The sequence below is a fragment of the Corvus hawaiiensis genome, chromosome 10 (assembly GCF_020740725.1).
Source record: "Corvus hawaiiensis isolate bCorHaw1 chromosome 10, bCorHaw1.pri.cur, whole genome shotgun sequence".
NCBI lineage: Eukaryota > Metazoa > Chordata > Aves > Passeriformes > Corvidae > Corvus > Corvus hawaiiensis.
The window spans coordinates 24293856-24311972 of record NC_063222.1 but is presented as its reverse complement, the minus strand read 5'-3'; the positions used below and the strand labels follow the sequence as shown (position 1 = coordinate 24311972).

The following is an 18117-nucleotide window of genomic DNA, read 5'->3' as shown; positions in this document are numbered from 1 at the left end:
TACAGCAGAGAATGCAGTGATGGGTCTTTCATATTCTTACAGTTACTGGAAACATCAGGAAAGACCCAAGATTGATCCTGTCCCTTTCCTGCAGCTGTGCTGATGGCTTTGATGAGGTGATCAATTCCATCTCATGAGTAACTCTGCCCAGCACGTTTCTTCCCTTTACATGAGAAGGTATCAGTGTGACTATTAAAGTTCAGCTCACAAACACTGCCTTAATTTTTCTCCCTCGATGCTAAATTTCGAATAGTCAGGCTGTTTGCATTTGAATAAACCCCTCTGGTTTGTTTTCCAAGCACGGTTGGGTGTGATTGTGCATCTCCTCCTCTCCACACCCTCCTTCCCCTCGGACGCTCCGGATGCTCTGGCAGAAGTTGGGGCTCCCCACTTGCTCCTCCCATGCTTTATGGGGCTGGAGGCAGCTCTGACCCCTCCCAGGGACGGAGCTGGGCAGAGGCAGCCGAGTGCTTGCAGCAGAGCCTGATCAGGGACCTGGTCCTGCCAAACCCCATCCCTCCTGCTCCAGCAGCAGGGATCTCGTCGAGTGGCTCTGCTGATCGCCCGTGGGCATTGTCCTGTCCAGCTCTCCCCACTAAAGGACAGAGATGGTGGCCACCTGCCTGCACCTGGCTGGATTTGTCTGCAGTTTTGTAGGGTGGATCGGGGTGGTTGTGGCCACGGCCACCAACGACTGGGTGGTGACATGCGGCTACACCATTACCACCTGCAGGAAAATGGATGAGCTGGGATCCAAGGGACTGTGGGCAGACTGTGTCATGGCAACAGGTCTCTATCACTGCAAGCCCCTCGTGGACATCCTCATACTGCCAGGTACGTGTGTCCCATCCTCCCCTCCCCACCCTGAGTGAGGGCTGAAGCATTGCCCTGAGCAGTGCAGGTGCTGCTGCTGCAGGAGTTGATGGTGAAGCTCCTTCGGCTTCATCAGCACAAGAGGTGATCCATTAAATGCACTAAAGAAGGTGAATGATAGCTCTTGGTGTGATTCTCATTGATTTACACCTGGTTTTAATCGTACCCAGGTCTCGTGTTCCCTGTGGCTACTAAAATCCCATTCATGTTCAATCATTGCTCTTTGTAAAAGCTCACTGTTCCTTTCACGTCTTGGCTCTGGATTGCACTGCAAAACACACAGAGAACACTGAGGTGTAATAATAGAGCATTTCAAGGGGATGGCGAGCTATTACAAATATTAAGGTTTGATTCCTTAAAGTGATTTGGAGCATAATGAATCTTTCAGCATTTATTATTAATGCTGCTATGGCTTTTAATCTTTCAAAAGATCATCATTAGTCTTGATGGTCTTGTGCTTGCCACAGGTTCTGAGGCAAGACAGAACTTTTACACAGCAAACAGATCTAACTACATTTAGCTTGATTTTTTTTTAATGATATAGTAACTTTCATCTAGCTTACTGCAAAGCAAAAATTAAGCAAGGTGTTTAATCAGCATTAACACATCTTTTGAGCTGATTAACCCTGCCAAAGTCTTGTGAGATCTGCTTCCTGTAAGTTTAGTTAGTGATCTTGCCTGTTTCAATCACTGCTCCCTCTGTAGCACTTCATTCTGCTGTGTTTTAGATTGCAACTCCTCTACGATGTCAGAGGTGCCTCTCTCAAAGCTGACAGGGCAGAAATTGCCATTCCTTGAAATTTGCTTTCATGTTTCCTTATTTATTGGTTTAAATTGTTGTGAAAATAATTTTACAAGAGGTTAAAAATATTATTCCTGAATTTCTCTCGGTTACAGAGCGTGGTCTGTGTCACACTCTGCTAAGCAATGTTGAGACTCTCATTCTCCTTTTCTCTGTGTGAGCTTAATTTTAGTAAGTTTGCCTTCCTTACTGCTACTGTGGTTAAATCTGATCCAGCAGAGAAGACAGAGGAAGGTTTTGCCCCAAAGAAACAGTAGGGAATGCAACTTAATAAATAAGTGAATGGGTCTTGCAGCAGCAGAGAGCAAAGCTTCCCTTGAGCAGAAGCAAGTCACAAACCAAGATGTTTCTGCCTGTAGCCTGTTTGGTAACCACAGCTTGGCATGAGGGGGAAATTTATCCTGTTGTACCCGATAGCTGAAATACATTTAGAGCCTTTTGTTGTCTGAGTCAAGTCTTTGAAATGAATTTGTTTGTATTCTCATTTGGGATTGATTGCACAGAATCCACACTGGGTACAGCCATCTCCTTTGTTTAGGGTCTTCTTTTATGCCCTGAACTCCTCAGGTAACATTGTTTTTAAGATTCCTCTTGAAATAATCAAGGAAATATTCAGTACACACAGTGCCTGCATTTCCAGGAGCAGTAAAATCCTCATTCCTGGTGTTGTACCTGTGTGTCAGTGGGATGTGCCCGAGGACCCTCTTTGCTGGTGTTGGTTGAGGCATCATGAAATTCCATGTCTGCCTCTGGCAGCTTCATTTTACTATTAAGAGGGGACAGAGAGCCAGCACTCTCTCTGTGCTGAGACTGTCCTGAAAGCTGGGGGAGGTCACCAGGCACTGGGGCAGATCTGACATTTGTCCTTTTTCTTTTGCATGCAAGTAACGACCTGGTTTAATTTATTTATATGTAATTTTTGTACAGTATATATACATTGCATACAAAATATATAAAATTTAGGTATGCATAGTGTATATAAATATTTCTAAAATCATATGTTATGATACACAGACTCTCCTAGCGTGGCAGAAATGTCGTGGTCCTGCCCAGCACCCCCACATCCCCATGTCCCTGCTATTTCTTGTTGCCTTGTTCACAGGGACAGGTAGGAGAGGAAGGGGAGCTGATGAAGTGCCAGGGGATCCTGTAATGTCCTTAGGGACCCGGAGGAATAACGTGGCCCTTGGTTAGGCAGCTCAAGCAGCTCTGCAAGGTACAGTCTTCTCCCTAAGGAAGGGCTGTGCCAGCGGTCAGCTCAAACCACGGATTTCCTCTGAGACCCCACAGCCAGGCTGAGCTCCTGGGGTGCAATGCAGGGATGGGGCCGTGGGTGAGGAGTGTCCCTCCTCCTCCTCTTCCTCTTCCTCCCAGGCCAGCGGTGCTCATTGCCTTGGGACAGCTGCTGGCAGCATCCCATGGACCTGCATTGTGTGTAGTGGGTCATCAACTATTCAGCCCTCTGAATGATGGGAGAGTCTTTGAGACTTCAAATCCCTGTTATTTAATCTTGAAGACTTTAAATTCTTCTTTAAATTCTTTTTAAAATTCTTTAATCAAACTTTTGTTACGAAAAGATATAGGGAAACTCCTTCCTGTCCATTTCTCCGACTTTCCCCTCCCATATTTTCCAGCTCTGTGATTTCTCAGTGTCTCTCTGGGAAGAGCTTTTGTTTTCTGGGCAGTGCTGTTTGCTTATTTGTTTGTTGGAAAACTGTGAGCCTGCACATCCCGTGTTCATGCACTCCCCACTGCACTGCAGCCTCACTGCCTTGTGCCTGGTGAAGATTCAATGCTCACACAGGGATGAACCCATTTCCCGTACTCCGTGCAAGTCTTGGGTTCTAATCCAACAGGAGCTTTTGTCTAAGATGTCCTTTTCTTGTGGCAGACCATAAACTCCTCCTCCCTTGCCTTGCCCACAGGGTATGTCCAAGCATGTCGAGCGCTGATGATCGCCGCCTCCGTCCTGGGCCTTCCTGCCATCTTCCTGCTGATAACAGTCCTGCCCTGCATCCGGATGGGCCACGAGCCTGGGGCGGCCAAGTACCGGCGGTCCCAGCTGGGAGGGATCCTCATCATCCTCCTGGGTAAGGCACCTGCCACGTGTGGAGGGCTGGAGCTCGTCCCCTGCTCCAGGACAGCGCAGGCTGGTTGAGCATGTTCTCCTGGAAGGATTTGTGCAGGCTGGGCTGGCCCCGGAGCTCTCCAGCATTGCTGCAGCCTGTGGGTGGACAAAAGGCATGGACAGGAGTGGGAGGACAAGGGCAGGAGGCAGGGAGTGAAGCAGGGTTAGAGGGAGGGCTGTGAATCCCTCTGTCTTTGCCTTGTGGAGTCCTCGGGCGTGGATTCTCTGGGAAGGCCACCGCACACGGGCAGTGCCTACAGGCACTGATCGTGCTGGCTCCCTCTGGGAGTGATTTTTGGAAAAAGGTCTAAACTTCCAAGCTACTTACAGGGAATGGATAGCCTCCAAATTTTCCTTGGGCATCCAGGGAATGTAAGCTGAGGCATGTGGGAAGGGAAGCCCTTACTGAGTGGGATTGGTGCTGTGGCAACTGTAGGGGAAGGAGCATAGAGGTGGCACGGACATGGGAAGAGGGCTGGCACTGACATGGGAAGAGGGCTGGCATGTTCCCTGTGCCTCCCAACCCCCTCTGGCCAGCATCATCCTCGGCCTCCAAGCTCCCCTGGGAATTTCTTCCCATCCTCGGTGCTTGTGGAGGAGATTGTTTTGAGCAGCACAGACTGTGGAGCTCATTGTCCCCCATGCAACACCTGCATGTTCTTGAGGCCTCGTCATCTCAGCAACAGCCTGCAGGGCCTTGTTTTCACCCGTCTGTGGCAGAGGAGGAGGGGAGACGCAAAGTGGCCTCTTTGTGTGGCTCTGCTGCTCGCTGGCGGCCAGCACTGACATCATGCCCGTCTTCTTTCTTCTTCTTCTTCTTTTTTTTCAAGTGGGCACTGAATATAGCTGCACACTCAGAAGGGCTGTCCTCTGGATGCTCCTTCTGTGCAAGTGATCCCTCCTCCGTCACCTTGGGGTTAGTACAAGTCCATACATCCCAAATCTAAGGGATTGAGTCCAAGGGGCCCTACTGGTGCCTGTGGAGTTTAAGGGCACAGCTGGAAATCCTAACATCAGCTTTATAGGGCCTGCCTAGGATATCCCAATCACAAACAGCCCTGTTGGAATGTGACCTTCATCCCTGCCCCAGAACCTTGAGTCAGGTATTCGGGCTTGGAAAAGCGAAAGAAAAAGTGAGGGGGGTTCTGCCTGTGAATGAGGTTCTAGTGCCAGAGGAGTCTGCTCTGATGGATTTGCCCTGCCCAGGACAGGGAGGACCAGCAGAGCTGCACTTTGCCACAAAAGCCACGAGTTTTTGGTTCCAGTCAAGGAGAACCATGCTGCAGGTCAGCCCTGCTTGCATGGCTGCAGACGTGGAGGCAGGAGGATTGTCCCTAAAAATCCCAAAGGGCAAGAGGGTGACCAGAGGACCAGCACACGTGACAAATTGCAGTGACAGTGTTGGGTACTGCTGTATTAGAACAAGTGAAACCCTCTATGCTGCAGTGTCCCACCAGGGTTTGGGGTCTGGTGTGCCACTATGCCATCCCAGTCATTCTACAGTGGGACACCAGGGAGGAGAACAGATGTGAGGAGATGATGGAGACTTGTGGTGCTCCGTAAGCCAGGCTCCCCTCTGCCTCAGAACATGGTTTTCCCACTAGGTAGATCCTGTGAGGAAAGGAAATGTGAGAGATCACATCTCTCACATTTGTATCACGGAGGCGTTGGCAGACGAATGCTCTTTGGGTCAGATTTGGACCAAATCTTCCTGATTTTAACCCCTGTGAGCTCTGAAGCACCTACAGGTGAAGTGATTTACTCGTGTCGCTGATGCCCTGAATGATCTGGGCTGGGATCAGCAGCCTGGTCACAATGTTTTAGTCACAATTACTATAATGCTTTTCTTGTCAGATCACAAATGAAGAATAAATAAGCTTCTTTTGCTCCTAAGTTGCTTTTTTATAAAAAAAAAGAAGAGCAAACCAGCCCACATTTACATTTACAAAGCCCATTTTTTTCCAGGCTGATCAGCAAGACAGTCCTTTGGAAGAAGAATAATGTACAGGGTTTAGGACTTTGACATTATTTAAGCTGATTAATGATCTGTTAGTTGCAAAATGAGGTGTCACCATTCCAGAGCATTTAACAAGCACGGATCAGGTCCTGAAAGATACAATACTGACTTAAAATCCATTATATTCTAGAAGTAACATGCCCTGGACTGTTTTTATTCACCCTCCCGCCATTGAATTCTCACTCATGGTTTCCACAACCTCACAGGCTCCAGGCTTTTCCTCTTAGGGGAGAGCAACACCCAGAGCTCTTGTTAAAAGAAAATGATCCCCAAAACGCTCCCTAATGCAGCAGAAATAGAGAGTGGGGATGCAAACAGGGGAGCTGGCCCCATGGCAAGCTTCACTTGCTGCTCGGGGAAGGGATGGCAGTTTGTCACTGAAATTTTTTGTAAGGGAAAACAGGGATTGAAACACAGCACAGAGCCAAAAAAAATTATGTATATAAGAAGTTGAAAACTTGCCAGGAAAACAATGGGCTCAGATATTCCATTGATTTTTCTGTCCACTGATAATCACAGGCTGCTGGAGTGCAACCTGTGTGCACGCCCTGCTATCCTGCTGCTGATGTGTTTATGGCTTTGCTTGATCCTATCTGACCGAGAGAATTGATTTATGGCTGAAAACAACCGTCAGCAGAGGTTTGCTCTGAGCTGGTATGAAAACATTTCACACATTGGTGTTGACGGAAAAACCCTGGCCCAGCCCGTGTTGTTGATACTAATTTAGAGGACCCCTTGCTGGTAACCAAGGGGGCATTTTCCCAATTGAGGAGAGGGATTCAGATGCTGGAAAATAGATGAAATATGTTAGTGGAAATTGCTACTACAAAATAACCCATTGTGTACTAACTAAAGGATGTTAATGAGTTTTTCTGAAGACTGCATGAGATTTACTTGTAAACCACAGATATTAAGATAAAAGGATTGTTTTGAATATAGAAAAAAGAAATGGTATCTGTTTTTTTCGACTAAATGCTTTGAAAGAGAAATCCATGTGACTTTGAGTCAGCAAGTCGGAATAGTTAAATTTAGATGTGAAATAAAAGTATTCTTTCTTCTGCAGAAAGCCTTTAACTTACTGTTAAGGAATTTGGCAGGGACACACTGTCCCTTGAGTTAGAGTAATCCTGTTCCCTCTCCCCCAGCTCCTCAAGAACCTTCTGTGCTTCTTGTCTCTGTGCACGTCCATCTGACTCAAATACATCTCTAATGTTGAGTATTAAGAGTTTCAGCTCAGCAGACTGAGCTACTCCAAATCCACAGTTAAAAAGGACTTGGAAACACTGTGAGCTGGGATGTATCCCTGTGGGTTCACAGCAACCTGATAGAGCAAGGACATCCATGCCACGCAGTGCTGAGATGATTTTTTAGGCAGAGACAGTGGCTTTTACGAGGTTGCCTACTCCAGCTGCAAAAGGCAGGCAGGATTTCCAAACGTGTGTTCCAAAACAGGCCTGTTTTTCCAACTGACTCGGTTGCTCTAATAGAAAATATTCCTTCTCTTTGCAGATCTTCTTTTATTTTTCTGCTAGACTGTATTGGCTACAGCAGTTCTACTGTCTGAAGATTTCTTGTTTAGAGAGAGGCAAAGGGTCTCTTGACATTAGCACAAGAGAAGGGATAGTAACTTCTATCCACACTCCTTTTCCATGTAGGCAGCCATTTTAAAACTTGAAACTTCCCCTAAAACTCCTTTTCCAATCTCTTTGGGTTTCTTGGCAAATCATCTTTTTTTTCAGCCTTTCCCTGTAGTACAACCAGAACAAAATTTGAGCCCATGGAGAGATATTGCAATTGCTGACTGTCCTTTTCCCATCCCCTCAGAGGATTTACAGCCCAACCTAATCTATGCAGAGCGATGAAACCCAGTCCTGTTCCAGGGCATTCCTCTTGCTCAGCAGCGGGGTCACTGGTGACTGACAGCAGCTGGTGGCCTCTGAGGACAGAGAGGTCAAGTGAACCCATGCAAAGTCCTTGGCTTGTGTTTCACAGCTTTCTGGTATTGTCAGCATTAAAATAAGGTGGTTTTACATGTAGTGGAGCCACATGCACAAGAGATGCCATTGTGTGAGCATCCCTGAGAGCTCTTCTCACCCCAGTGCAAGTGTTTGCTTCGGTCCTGTCTTGTGGGGGAGGGTCTGGAGAGATAAGGCTCTTACAGTCTATAGACAAAAATATATATATTTACTGCTGACAGAGAAAGAAAAGATGATTGTGTTTTTTCGGACAACAAAGCAGCTTTGTTCCCAGAGCCCATTAGAATGCTTTGTGGATTCCCAACTGATACGTTTTTGTTTTAAAGCGTTGGAGGTTCACGAGCTGTTTGCAGGACCACTCCACACGCAGGAGAAATGCTCTTCTCCCCTCTCTGCCTTCTCCAAAATTCCTTCCAAAGCTGCAGGGCCCTTCCTTTGAGGAGGCTCAAAATTATTTCTGGCTTTATAAGCATCCTTCAAATGTTCTTCTCTTTTCCATAAGAAAATATTTTCTCTCACAATAACTGCAGCTTTGGGGATGGGTTTTTTGCTGTACCGGCCAGGAGCTACGGTTTGTTCTCTGCTTTAACTAAACAATTTTATTTTTAATCTCACCCCTTTCTTTTTCCCTCTTGCAACCTTAACTTTCTGACACTGCCTCCAGATACCTTTTAACACGGTCGGTGGAAATCTGTAACGCTGCCACGGTCCTATTATTGTTTTGCTCTGATTCTCTGATAGCCACAAGGATGGAGTCCTGCACAGCTTGTCCCGGAGGCAAGTAAATATTGACAGATTAATTCTTCTCAGATGTACAGGCCATCAAGGAGTATTGTTTTAGGACCTGCTCCTGGGAGGTGATTAACACCATCAACTCCCGTTGCCCTCGGTGCATGTGGGGACTCTGTGGGGACTGTCTCCCTCACATGTCACCTCACAACACCAGTGCAGCTGCCTTCCTGCTTTTTGTGGAAAAAGCCCCTATGGAATTTCAAGTAAAATGTGAAGCCTGCAGTCATTTTTTGACCCGCTGTAGCCTCTAGATAGGATCCCGTTTTTGCTTCTGCAGACTCTTCAGGTCCCATTTTTATTCAATTCAGTAAATGTCTGGAGAGCCTTGCTGGGTTTGTCCCCATCGCTTGATAGAAATTTTCCACAGGGAAGTGGAATCTGTTTTCCGGAGTTGTGAGGCATTTCCTTTTCCATAAAAAAAACTCCAGCAATGCCTAACTGCCCCCTATTTTGTCCCTGCTCATTTTCTGCTCGTATTTAATAAACCCTACTCTTCCTTAGAGTGCTGGGGTATTTTGGGGATGTTTATGTGACCACTCAGTAGAGCCACAGCAATGATGAGGATTGACATGGGCTGAGGACACAGCACGTGAGTCCATGTGGAAATAGGGATTTAAACCAGTTCACACTGGTCCACAGACTTTATTCTCTCACTGATCCATATGGTTTTCATGGCCTTGCTTCACGTCTAATCTATTCCTATTTCTTCACCTCTCCAGAACATCAGTTTCAGGGATGCCTCTCATTTTTCCCTCTTAGAAGATATTTCTAGGGAACAAATCTGTTTCCCTTCTAATAAATATATCAAATTGTGTCAGGCAGCAGTTGTTTTTCCTTCCTGTTGGTGCCTGAGAGAGATGGCTGTTCTCTCTCCATCTCTCACTCCTGAGGCTCCCATCTTGCCTCCTTCTTGGAGATCTCTTGGACCCAGCCCTGATGCCGCTGCTTCTGGGTCCCACCATGGGACTGGAATGGAGGAGGGATGGGTTTCCCCTCTGTCCCCAGCTGCATGCTGTGTGTCCCGTGGCCGGGTGACACCCTGGAGTCCCCTCCAGTTCGCAACCCTAACGCTGTCCTTCCTCTCTCTCCGCAGCCATGTGTGGCGTGGTGGCCACGATCTGGTTCCCGGTGTGCGCCCACCGCGAGACCACCATCATGAGCTTCGGCTACTCGCTGTACACGGGCTGGATCGGCTCTGCCCTATGCCTCTTCGGCGGCTGTGTCATCGTGTGCTGCTCGGGAGACGCGCAGACCTTCGGTGAGAACCGCTTCTACTACGGCTCGGGATCCAGCTCGCCCACCCACGCCAAGAGCGCCCACGTGTAGACGCCCCGGGGACGCCCCACGGCTGCCGTCGGATGCTTTGGCTGGTGGGTCCGTGTGCCCTGGGTTTGCTTCTGCTGACACGAGCGGCTGTCAGGCTCCCAGGGGGAGATTTAGAAAAGCAGCACAAATGTCTGGTAGTTTGAAGCATTATTCTCCCCGTCTCTTCCTCCCCTTTTCTCTAGAAAGACAGCTCCAGCCAGCCCTACCTCTTGGTCCTCCCCGTTTTGTCCCGACCACCTGCCCCATCTTCTTGCAGCCAGGATGGTTTGGGGTTGTCGTGCGGGTTTTAGGGATTTATCTTCTAGCTCCCCTGATTATAGGAGAGTTTAAAGCAATAAAACAGAAATGAGAGACACTTTCCCACTGTTAGGAGGACTCTGACAGCTTCTCCCCGCTCCTCACTGTTTGGTTTCCCCTGCTCAAGGTCACGGCTCTGGCATGGCTGGGGAGGGAAGATAGGGAGGAAGGCTGTCCTCTCCCACCAGGCAAATGTTTCTCTTTTGGAACAAGAGGAGGGGATTTTTCTGCCTTTCTCTGTAAATACTTTTGTATGAGTCTGATCATTTTAGTAACAGTATTTCCCTCACCCCCACAGTCATCAGTATGAAGGAAACCGAACCCAAAGGTCCTAATGACATGGTAGATAACAGTGCCTTTTTAAATAGTTATAAATGACTTTGGGGGCTCTAATCCCTGCCCTCTGGTTTAGTTTCTTTTTGTTTTTCTTTTGTACAGATCAGTTACTAAAAAATGTATTTTTACATTTTTTTAAACGCCTTTCTTTCTTCCTCTAAGTTTGTGTTCCATCTTGCCTCGTTAAAGCAGCACATTTTAACATGCAGTATAATGTACCTGTTACAATTCTGGTGAGTACTGATGATGCCTTTGTACTTTCAGTGAAATACTGTACAATAAATAACAGAGTACCTGCAACCTCCGACTTACTTTTTTTCCTTCCTTCCTGTGTGTTTCCATAGCCAGTTTTCCCATGACAGGGGTTTGCCAATGATTTTGAAGATTTTTTTTTTTTAAATAGCAGTTCAGGATGAAAAATTCTACTCTGCTGTGGCATTAAATGAAGAATATTTAAACTATGACTAATCTTCCTGCATGGGGCTGTCCATTATCTTATCCTTTCAATGTTCCCACTAGCTGCTTGTACCTATGGTAGCCACTTGTGGGATTCTTTACATTGGGAAGAAATAGAAAGCCCCTGAAGTGGTGGAGATGACCCTGAGCACTGTGGAGTTGAGACCTCGAGTTGCTGCAAGTGCTCTCAACTGAAGTAGGAGTCTGATCTGGGGTCATTGCTCTGATTAAAACTCTGTAAGATCAAGATCTAACTCTGTCCTTACCAGAGGCTGTAGCAATTTAATTACGCTGATACAAAATCCCATCTGTTCCCAAAGATGTTAACTCAGTTCAAACAATTTGTGTAAGCCAAGAGAAGGAAAAGAGGAATAGCTGCTGTTCAGACATGGGCAAGGGGAGAGCCCCAGTGGAGAGGCAGGAGGAGGAGAAGGGTCTGAGCAACCAAGTTTTTTGGGGTGATGAATAATGGGAAAACAAGGCTGTCAGTCAAACCTCGTGCATTCGGGACTGTCCTTGATCTGCTTCAGCTGGAGAAACCAAACTGAGCGACACAGCCATGGGCAAGGATGCTGCAGCTCCCACCTCTCCCCTCATCCACGTGGGAAGCTGGAGCATTTCAAAGGAGCCAGAGGGAGGCTGGCTGTGCTCCACAGGGACGCTTTGCCTGCCTGGCCCAGGGATGGGCAGCAGCCCGAGCATCTGCCTTCCACACCGAGCAGCCTTGAACGCGGCTCTGTTGTGTGAGCTGTGCATCGCAGTGCAATGTCCCCAGGGCGGGCGGTGGCAGGACACTTGTGCCCATGAGATCACAGGCAGGGCACAGGCAGTTGTTGTACGCGCCGGAGGACGCTCTCAGTGCTGCCATTGATGTGCGGCTGCCCCGGGCGGAGGGGGGCACAGACGTGCCAGCTTGTGCAGGCTGCCCGGGGATTGTGGATTGTGCCCGCGGATTTACTCGCTTAACCCCGGCACCGACTGCGGCGTGGGACCCCTCGGAGCAGAAATGCGCCGCAATGCTGCCCTGCAAGCAGCCCTGGAGCAAACTGGGAGGGAAAAGCACAGGAGCACCAGTGTCGGATGCCCAGGGGCGGGTTTTGGTGCTGCGGGAGGTGCGTGACCTGACTGGGAACGAGCCCTGCCAGGCAGCGCTTAGGGGACTTTTTTGCTGCCCACACCCTTGCGATGCACCTTGTCCCTTCCAGTCTCACCCGTTCCGTGATCCTCATGCACGTGGTGCTGGGGACCCTTGGCAGGGGATGGTGCTGGGGCTCTGCGTGCTCTGCTCATAGTCACAGCATCCGACCCCAAATCCAACCCTTAAAAGGCCCTGGGAGAGCGGCTCAGAGGAAGGAAAAAAATTTATTTCAGGGAAGAGAATTAAAAACCAAACAAAGCAAAACAGCTCCACAGCAGCTGCAGGGGAAATGTACATCTGCAGCTGTGGGGTGTGAGTAGATGGGGCCAAGAATACGATGGGGTATTAGTGCTAGCACCACAGAGGGGAAGTATTCAGAGGAAGCACATAGAACATTAAACTCCTGTAATTTTTAAAGGATCAAAGCTGAAACACCTGCTTTGTGTCCTCCCAAAACACCCTGCTCCCCTGTGGGGCTCTCATGGTCTGGATTGGCCACGGCACTGTTGGCTCATGAAGGCTTTTAGTGCTCATTTGCTGATCCAAAGGCTCAAAATAGGATCAAATATAATTGTCCTGAATTGAAAAACTGCTCCACACCATTCCCAACACCAAGTGTGGAGTGGTAGCTGTGAGCTGTGGTGGTCACCCCGGTGTGGAGGTGATGGTCCCTGATGCCCAGCAGAGCTCTCTCCAGCTGCACCAGGACCAGCTGGAGCTGCTGATCCCATCCCCATGATGGGGAGAGCACCTGGCAGGCTTCCCACCCCCCAAATAACAGGGACAGCATGAAGGAGCCCTTGGGGGCATGCTGGAGGCCCTGAGCACCCCAAAGGGGACAGGCAGCTGTGTCTGCCTCTCCACAGCCCTGCTGCCTATGCAGGGAGGGGACAGTGCTGTGACACCTCAGTTCCCCCAAGGAAAGGTGAGTGCCAGTGGATGGGAAGACACTGGGGCACCCCAGGCCTTTGCACTGCAATAGTCAACCTGTGCTCATTGGTTCTAGGTCATTTCTTCCTTTTTTTTTTTTTTTTAATTGTCTAAATGGATAACCATTTTCTCTCACAACACTGCAAGTAAATAACAAAGTAGGCTCACTGAAACGGATCTTCTAAAATGGAATTTTTGAAGCACTTAAAGCAAGATTTTGTTAATCTCTAGCTTCAATTTAGCACTGAAAAAAAAAATCAGACCTTCAGGTACTGATTGGCTTAACCAAATTTACAAGGGAGTTTTTTATTAGTATTATTTTTTGGTTTAGTCTTTCATTTAAAAGATTTACATTACTATGGGAACAAATACTAAGACACATTTGTCTCTGGCTTTCTTTACAAATCCCTCAGCTCCTCTTTGATTTTTAAATGTAAAGGCACACAATAAAGCTTTATGCATTTATTAAAATATACAGATTTTGGTAAATTTAGATTTTTTTTTCTTAGTATCTTGATTATATATATGTATTATATGTATAGTTGTCAACAACACAGTCATTTGAAAATAAAAATCACTCCATAACATATCTGCATTTTTTTTTTTCTTTCTCATGACACACTACAAGATCCCATTGTACAATGCACCAATGGGCTTCTGGAAACCACAAAAAAAAATTTGGATAGAACAAACTGCTTTTAACAAATACACCAACTTCATACCAGAACTGCAGAGAATTGTTACACCAGAAAGTACCACCTGCAAAAAAAAAAGCAAGATATACATCAGAAAGACTGAACAAAACGAAGTGGAGGTCATTTACAAGCTGGATTTACAACATCCCTTGTTGTTGGGGTGTGATTTTGCTGCCATGTGGAGGATGCCGGAGTGCTGGGCCTTGGAGGGGTTGTGACCATGTGGAGTGAATTCGTGGAGGGGCTGAGACCTTACGGAGTCGGCCTGGAAGGTTTGAGGTATTTATGCTCCATCTGTACCATGCACTTGGCCCCCCAGGGCATGTGCCACAGGGAGGGCAGGCAGGCATGGAGGGGCTTTGTGCCTCTCACCAGGGGTGGGAGCAGGATGGTACTGCTCTGCCGTGTCTTCCTGATGGTTCAGGGCACCCAAGGGAAAGGCTGGATTTGGGGTTACAGCAAAACAAACACCTACACCTCTTCTCAAACCCTGGCCAGCAGTGCCCAGAGGCGATGGGCACACCTGGACATTTTGCCCTTGCAGCCTTTGCTTGTGCCCACTGAAGAGCCCAATGCTGCTACAAGAGACAGCACATGAGTTCCCAGAGGCTGAACATGCACATCTCCCAGGAACTGCCACCTGGAACAGGGAGCAGGGATCCTGTAAACCAGCCCTTGGCCATAGGCACACCCAGGCAAGACCCAGCCTGTGGCTTGGCCATCTTCTCCTTAAACACCTCTGTTGTGTGGGACGTGGTGGGCCCAGGAGGAGAGTACAGCTCCCACCCCCAGCACAGCGAGGGCTGACGGCAGCCCATCCACCTCAGACAGTGCCATGGCACCAAATGCTGTTCCCTGGTGGTCCCAGGATGTGGCACAGCTGTCTTGCCCCAGCACTTTCCTGGGAAGGGCAAGGAGAATGGATGAAAGGGAATGGGGGCAGCCAAAAGGCGACTCAGATCCAACGGAGAGGTTCCTACAGACACCAAAGAGCAAGGGGTCAAGCCCTTGTCGAATTATACGGCATAACTAGAGCAGACGTGACGACAGACACTGGTACTGGTAACTGCCCCGTAGCAAGAGATTAAGGCTGCAAGAAGAACGGGCTTCGACTCAACAGGGTACTTGGGCATGAGTCTGTGGCTCAGCAGATGCCCAAAAACCGTGCGGAAGCAGGACGAAAACGACTACCTTGGATACGGTATAGTACAAAAGCTGGTAGGAAAATAACATCAATCTTTCTCCCTGAAAACATAAAGCCAGACCTGCGAGGTGCCATCTCTCTTGGGTACTTCTAAGGCATCGAGGAGGAGAGCAGCCAAGCATGGGTGAGCGGTGACCGTCGCGAGAGGAGCTCAGCACTGCCACGGAGGTTTCCCGAGCTGGCCCGTGAGCGGTGCACATGGCAACAGCTTTTTGGTGGGACACACTCAGGATTTCTGCTTGTAGAAGCATGGTAGGGGTGGACAGCAGGAGTCGATGCCAGAGCAAAACTTACAGGTCCTTTAGCTAAATCCTCACTCCCACCACTTCCCTTGGCTTGCCCAGACCAATCCAGGTTAAGATCTGCAGAACTGGATGCTCTTCTCCACGGAGAAAATGATTGTAGTTTGTCACTGTTTGGGACAGGAGCTGCAGGGAAACTTGCAGCCCCAGGCAGAGCGTCTCCATCAAGCCCTTGAGTCCCAGGAGTGAAGGGGATGGGCACCGGTCCAGGCACCCTTTGCACCTGCTTGTCCTAAGAGGGTGCCAGGTGTTTTGGAGGCCCCTGCCTCATCCAGTGAACCAAATGGTTAATGGTTCTTGGTATCCACAAGGATATTTCCATATCAGAAATCCTGCCCCTGCCGATGTTAATTGTCTCCTGGGATGCCAGCAGCAGCCCATGGTACTAGGGTTGGTCTGGGCTGCACTGGAGCCCCTGGGATGGATACATCTGCAGCCTTTAGCAGCTGGGGGAGGATGGGAGGTGCTGTCTGATACGGGTTTTGGTTCCTATTTATTCAAAAAGACATTCCTCCACCACAGTGTTTTACACTAAGCATGATGGGCTCCGCAACTGCACCTGCCGCTAATCACTGACCAAACCCCCACACTGCTGACTGATGGGTCTGTAGGGATGCTGGCAGCAGGGACTCTGATGGCACTTCTAGGGGCTGTGGCCATGTTCAGGGGGTTTAACATCCACCTGCTGACCACCCCTGCCCTGTGAGCCACCAGCTCTGTTTGATTTCAGACTGAAATATGGACGCTTAAGGAATGAGCAGCATTTCAGTGTTTTTCATACAGCACCCACCAAGCCAAGGTCAAAACCAGAGAATACTGTACAAGGTGCAGACAGCAGTAGAGAGACAAATTTCAGCCGTCAAGTCCTCTCCGCTTGCTACCCATGGCCCAGCCCCGCCAAGACGTGGCTGACCCACGGATGCTGCTGTTTTGTGAGGGCATGGATGGGTGTCTGGAGCACTGAGGGCAGAGTGAGCACTGGAAGGTGCCCAGTACGGTGAGGGAATGACAGGACAGTCATTTTTGTAAAAGACACAAAGTGGTGGAAGCAGTGCCCAACCTCAGACTGGCGGTGCTCAGAGGAAGAGTGTGTGGTCCTTGTTGACCATTTATACAAGCAGGGTTGAACCAGGGGCGGGTCACAGCCTTCACTATGACCAGAAATGGGATCAGGCTCCCAGACGCAGATTTGGGGTGTTAGGCCGTGCTGGGACTTAAAGGCTGGACTGAGACATGGACTAATTTTGAATCACAGTATTTGGGCTTGGGATGTGGGGATGGACTTGGACTTGGGATGGGGGAAGCACTGCTGTGTGCACTGAGCCAGAACGGGCCATGGAAACACCGTGATGGAACCAAGTATGCATCTCTGAGCTACTCCCCGGGAAGAGTGTGTCCATTTCCATTCTGTACGTACCCACCCGTCTGTGCCTCTGGCTCAGCTATTACTTCTAGGTGGTTCAAAGGGGAAAAAAAAACACACGCCAAGAAAGTGCCAAAAATGTTAGAGTGGCATCCCACCGCTGAGGCCACCGGGTGGACATTCCCCAGGGACAGTTTGACTTGTCCCCTCCTGCGTCTCCTTCCACCTCTCAACACCCTCCTGGTTTGGCACATCTCCCACTCCACTGCCTCCACTGGTGCAGCTGGTGCTGGGAGATCAGCTGGTGCTGGGGGATCAGCCAGCATTCACCAGAGTGAGACCCGACTGGTGGAGCGGGGACGGGCCATGGGTGGTTTTGGTTCGGGGTCAACGGCAATTGCAGAGTGTGTCCTGAGGACCGGAGGTGAGCAGGGTGGTGGTGGAGGACCTGGGGAGGGTGGGGCAGGACAGGGGAGCCACGGGGACCCTTCCTCATTGCCTGGGCGGCACGGCGCCCTGCTGCCTGTCCCGCTACTCGGGTGAGTAGTCCAACTCGTCATTGGCGATCAGAGCATCCGATGGCGGTTTGTGCCGGCCTTTGCTTTTCGACCTGCTACTTGTCCGATGGCTTTCCTTGGCCCCCGCCATTTGCTGGTACGAGAAGCCCTTGTCCTCAGAGGGACCCCAGGCTGGGTAGCTCTCGCCCTCGGGGGCGAAGGAGAAGCCGTCGTCCACGGAGAAGGGGTCGACGTCCACGTCGTAGCGCTGGTAGGTGCTCTGGTGCAGGGCCTCCTCCCGGGCGCTGATCTCCAGAGTGCTGTTCCACATGCCATAGCCAAAGTAGATGAGCAGACCTGGGGTGGGCAAGAGGGAGAAAGTTGGACCCCAGATACCCACCAGCCCTGCTAGCTCTACCTGATCTCACCTTCCTGCACAAAACCTTTCCCTGGCAGCAAATGTATCCAAAAATCTAATTTCCAGTGGATCATGGGATTAACCTACCCCAGACACGTGCATAGAGAAATCCAGACTCCACACGCCATGGACTAGCCATGGGCGACTGATGTGAGGTTAAATCAGGACCACACATCTCTGCCACAAAAACCAGTAGGATGTCCCACCCCCAACAGCCATGGATGGGCTGGTGGAGCTCAGCACACCTAATGCAGTGGCTGAATTGACCCACTGTCATTGCTGGCAGCTCAAGAGGTATTCATTGTATCCACAGGGGAAAGTGCTTAATCACAGCAGATTAAACTGATGCTTTGCAGTCATCTTTTCTCCCAGGTGGAAGAGCTTTCCCTGGATTTGCAGCTTCATGTATTGCCCTCAAGGGCCAAAAAAGCATTGAGTATGTCTTCTCCAGCCCAAAAATGCAGGTGCCAGCTCCTGCCCCATGGCTTGGTTTGGAAGAGCTATGAGAGCTGCTCTATTTCTCTTTTGCTTGTGGAGTAAGTGGGTTGCAATGTAAGGCACTGTGGA

At 49.3% G+C, this 18117-nt stretch overlaps 2 protein-coding genes across 2 annotated transcripts in view; one reads left to right on the top strand and one right to left on the bottom strand.

Moving 5' to 3' along the window:
• Nucleotides 1-397: 397 nt before the first annotated feature.
• On the top strand, nt 398-10847 carry CLDN11 (claudin 11). Its single transcript, XM_048314127.1, has 3 exons — nt 398-834; nt 3601-3765; nt 9682-10847. The coding sequence occupies exons 1-3, from the start codon at nt 609-611 to the stop codon at nt 9912-9914; spliced, it is 624 nt and encodes a 207-aa protein (XP_048170084.1). The 5' UTR covers nt 398-608; the 3' UTR covers nt 9915-10847.
• Nucleotides 10848-13347: 2500 nt separating this feature from the next.
• SLC7A14 (solute carrier family 7 member 14) overlaps nt 13348-18117 on the bottom strand; it is a 30811-nt gene continuing 26041 nt past the window's right edge. Inside the window, exon 8 of the mRNA XM_048314125.1 lies at nt 13348-17489. Coding sequence (XP_048170082.1) covers nt 17167-17489 — 323 coding nt within the window. The 3' untranslated portion in view covers nt 13348-17166. The remainder of the gene's footprint in view (nt 17490-18117) is intronic.

Bases quoted from the DNA above. Each gene is read 5' to 3' on its own strand.
- CLDN11 (XM_048314127.1), top strand. From the start codon at position 609: ATGGTGGCCACCTGCCTGCACCTGGCTGGATTTGTCTGCAGTTTTGTA. The intron at 835-3,600 runs GTACGTGTGTCC...CCTTGCCCACAG, and splicing joins GGACATCCTCATACTGCCAG to GGTATGTCCAAGCATGTCGA. The intron at 3,766-9,681 runs GTAAGGCACCTG...CTCTCTCCGCAG, and splicing joins GATCCTCATCATCCTCCTGG to CCATGTGTGGCGTGGTGGCC.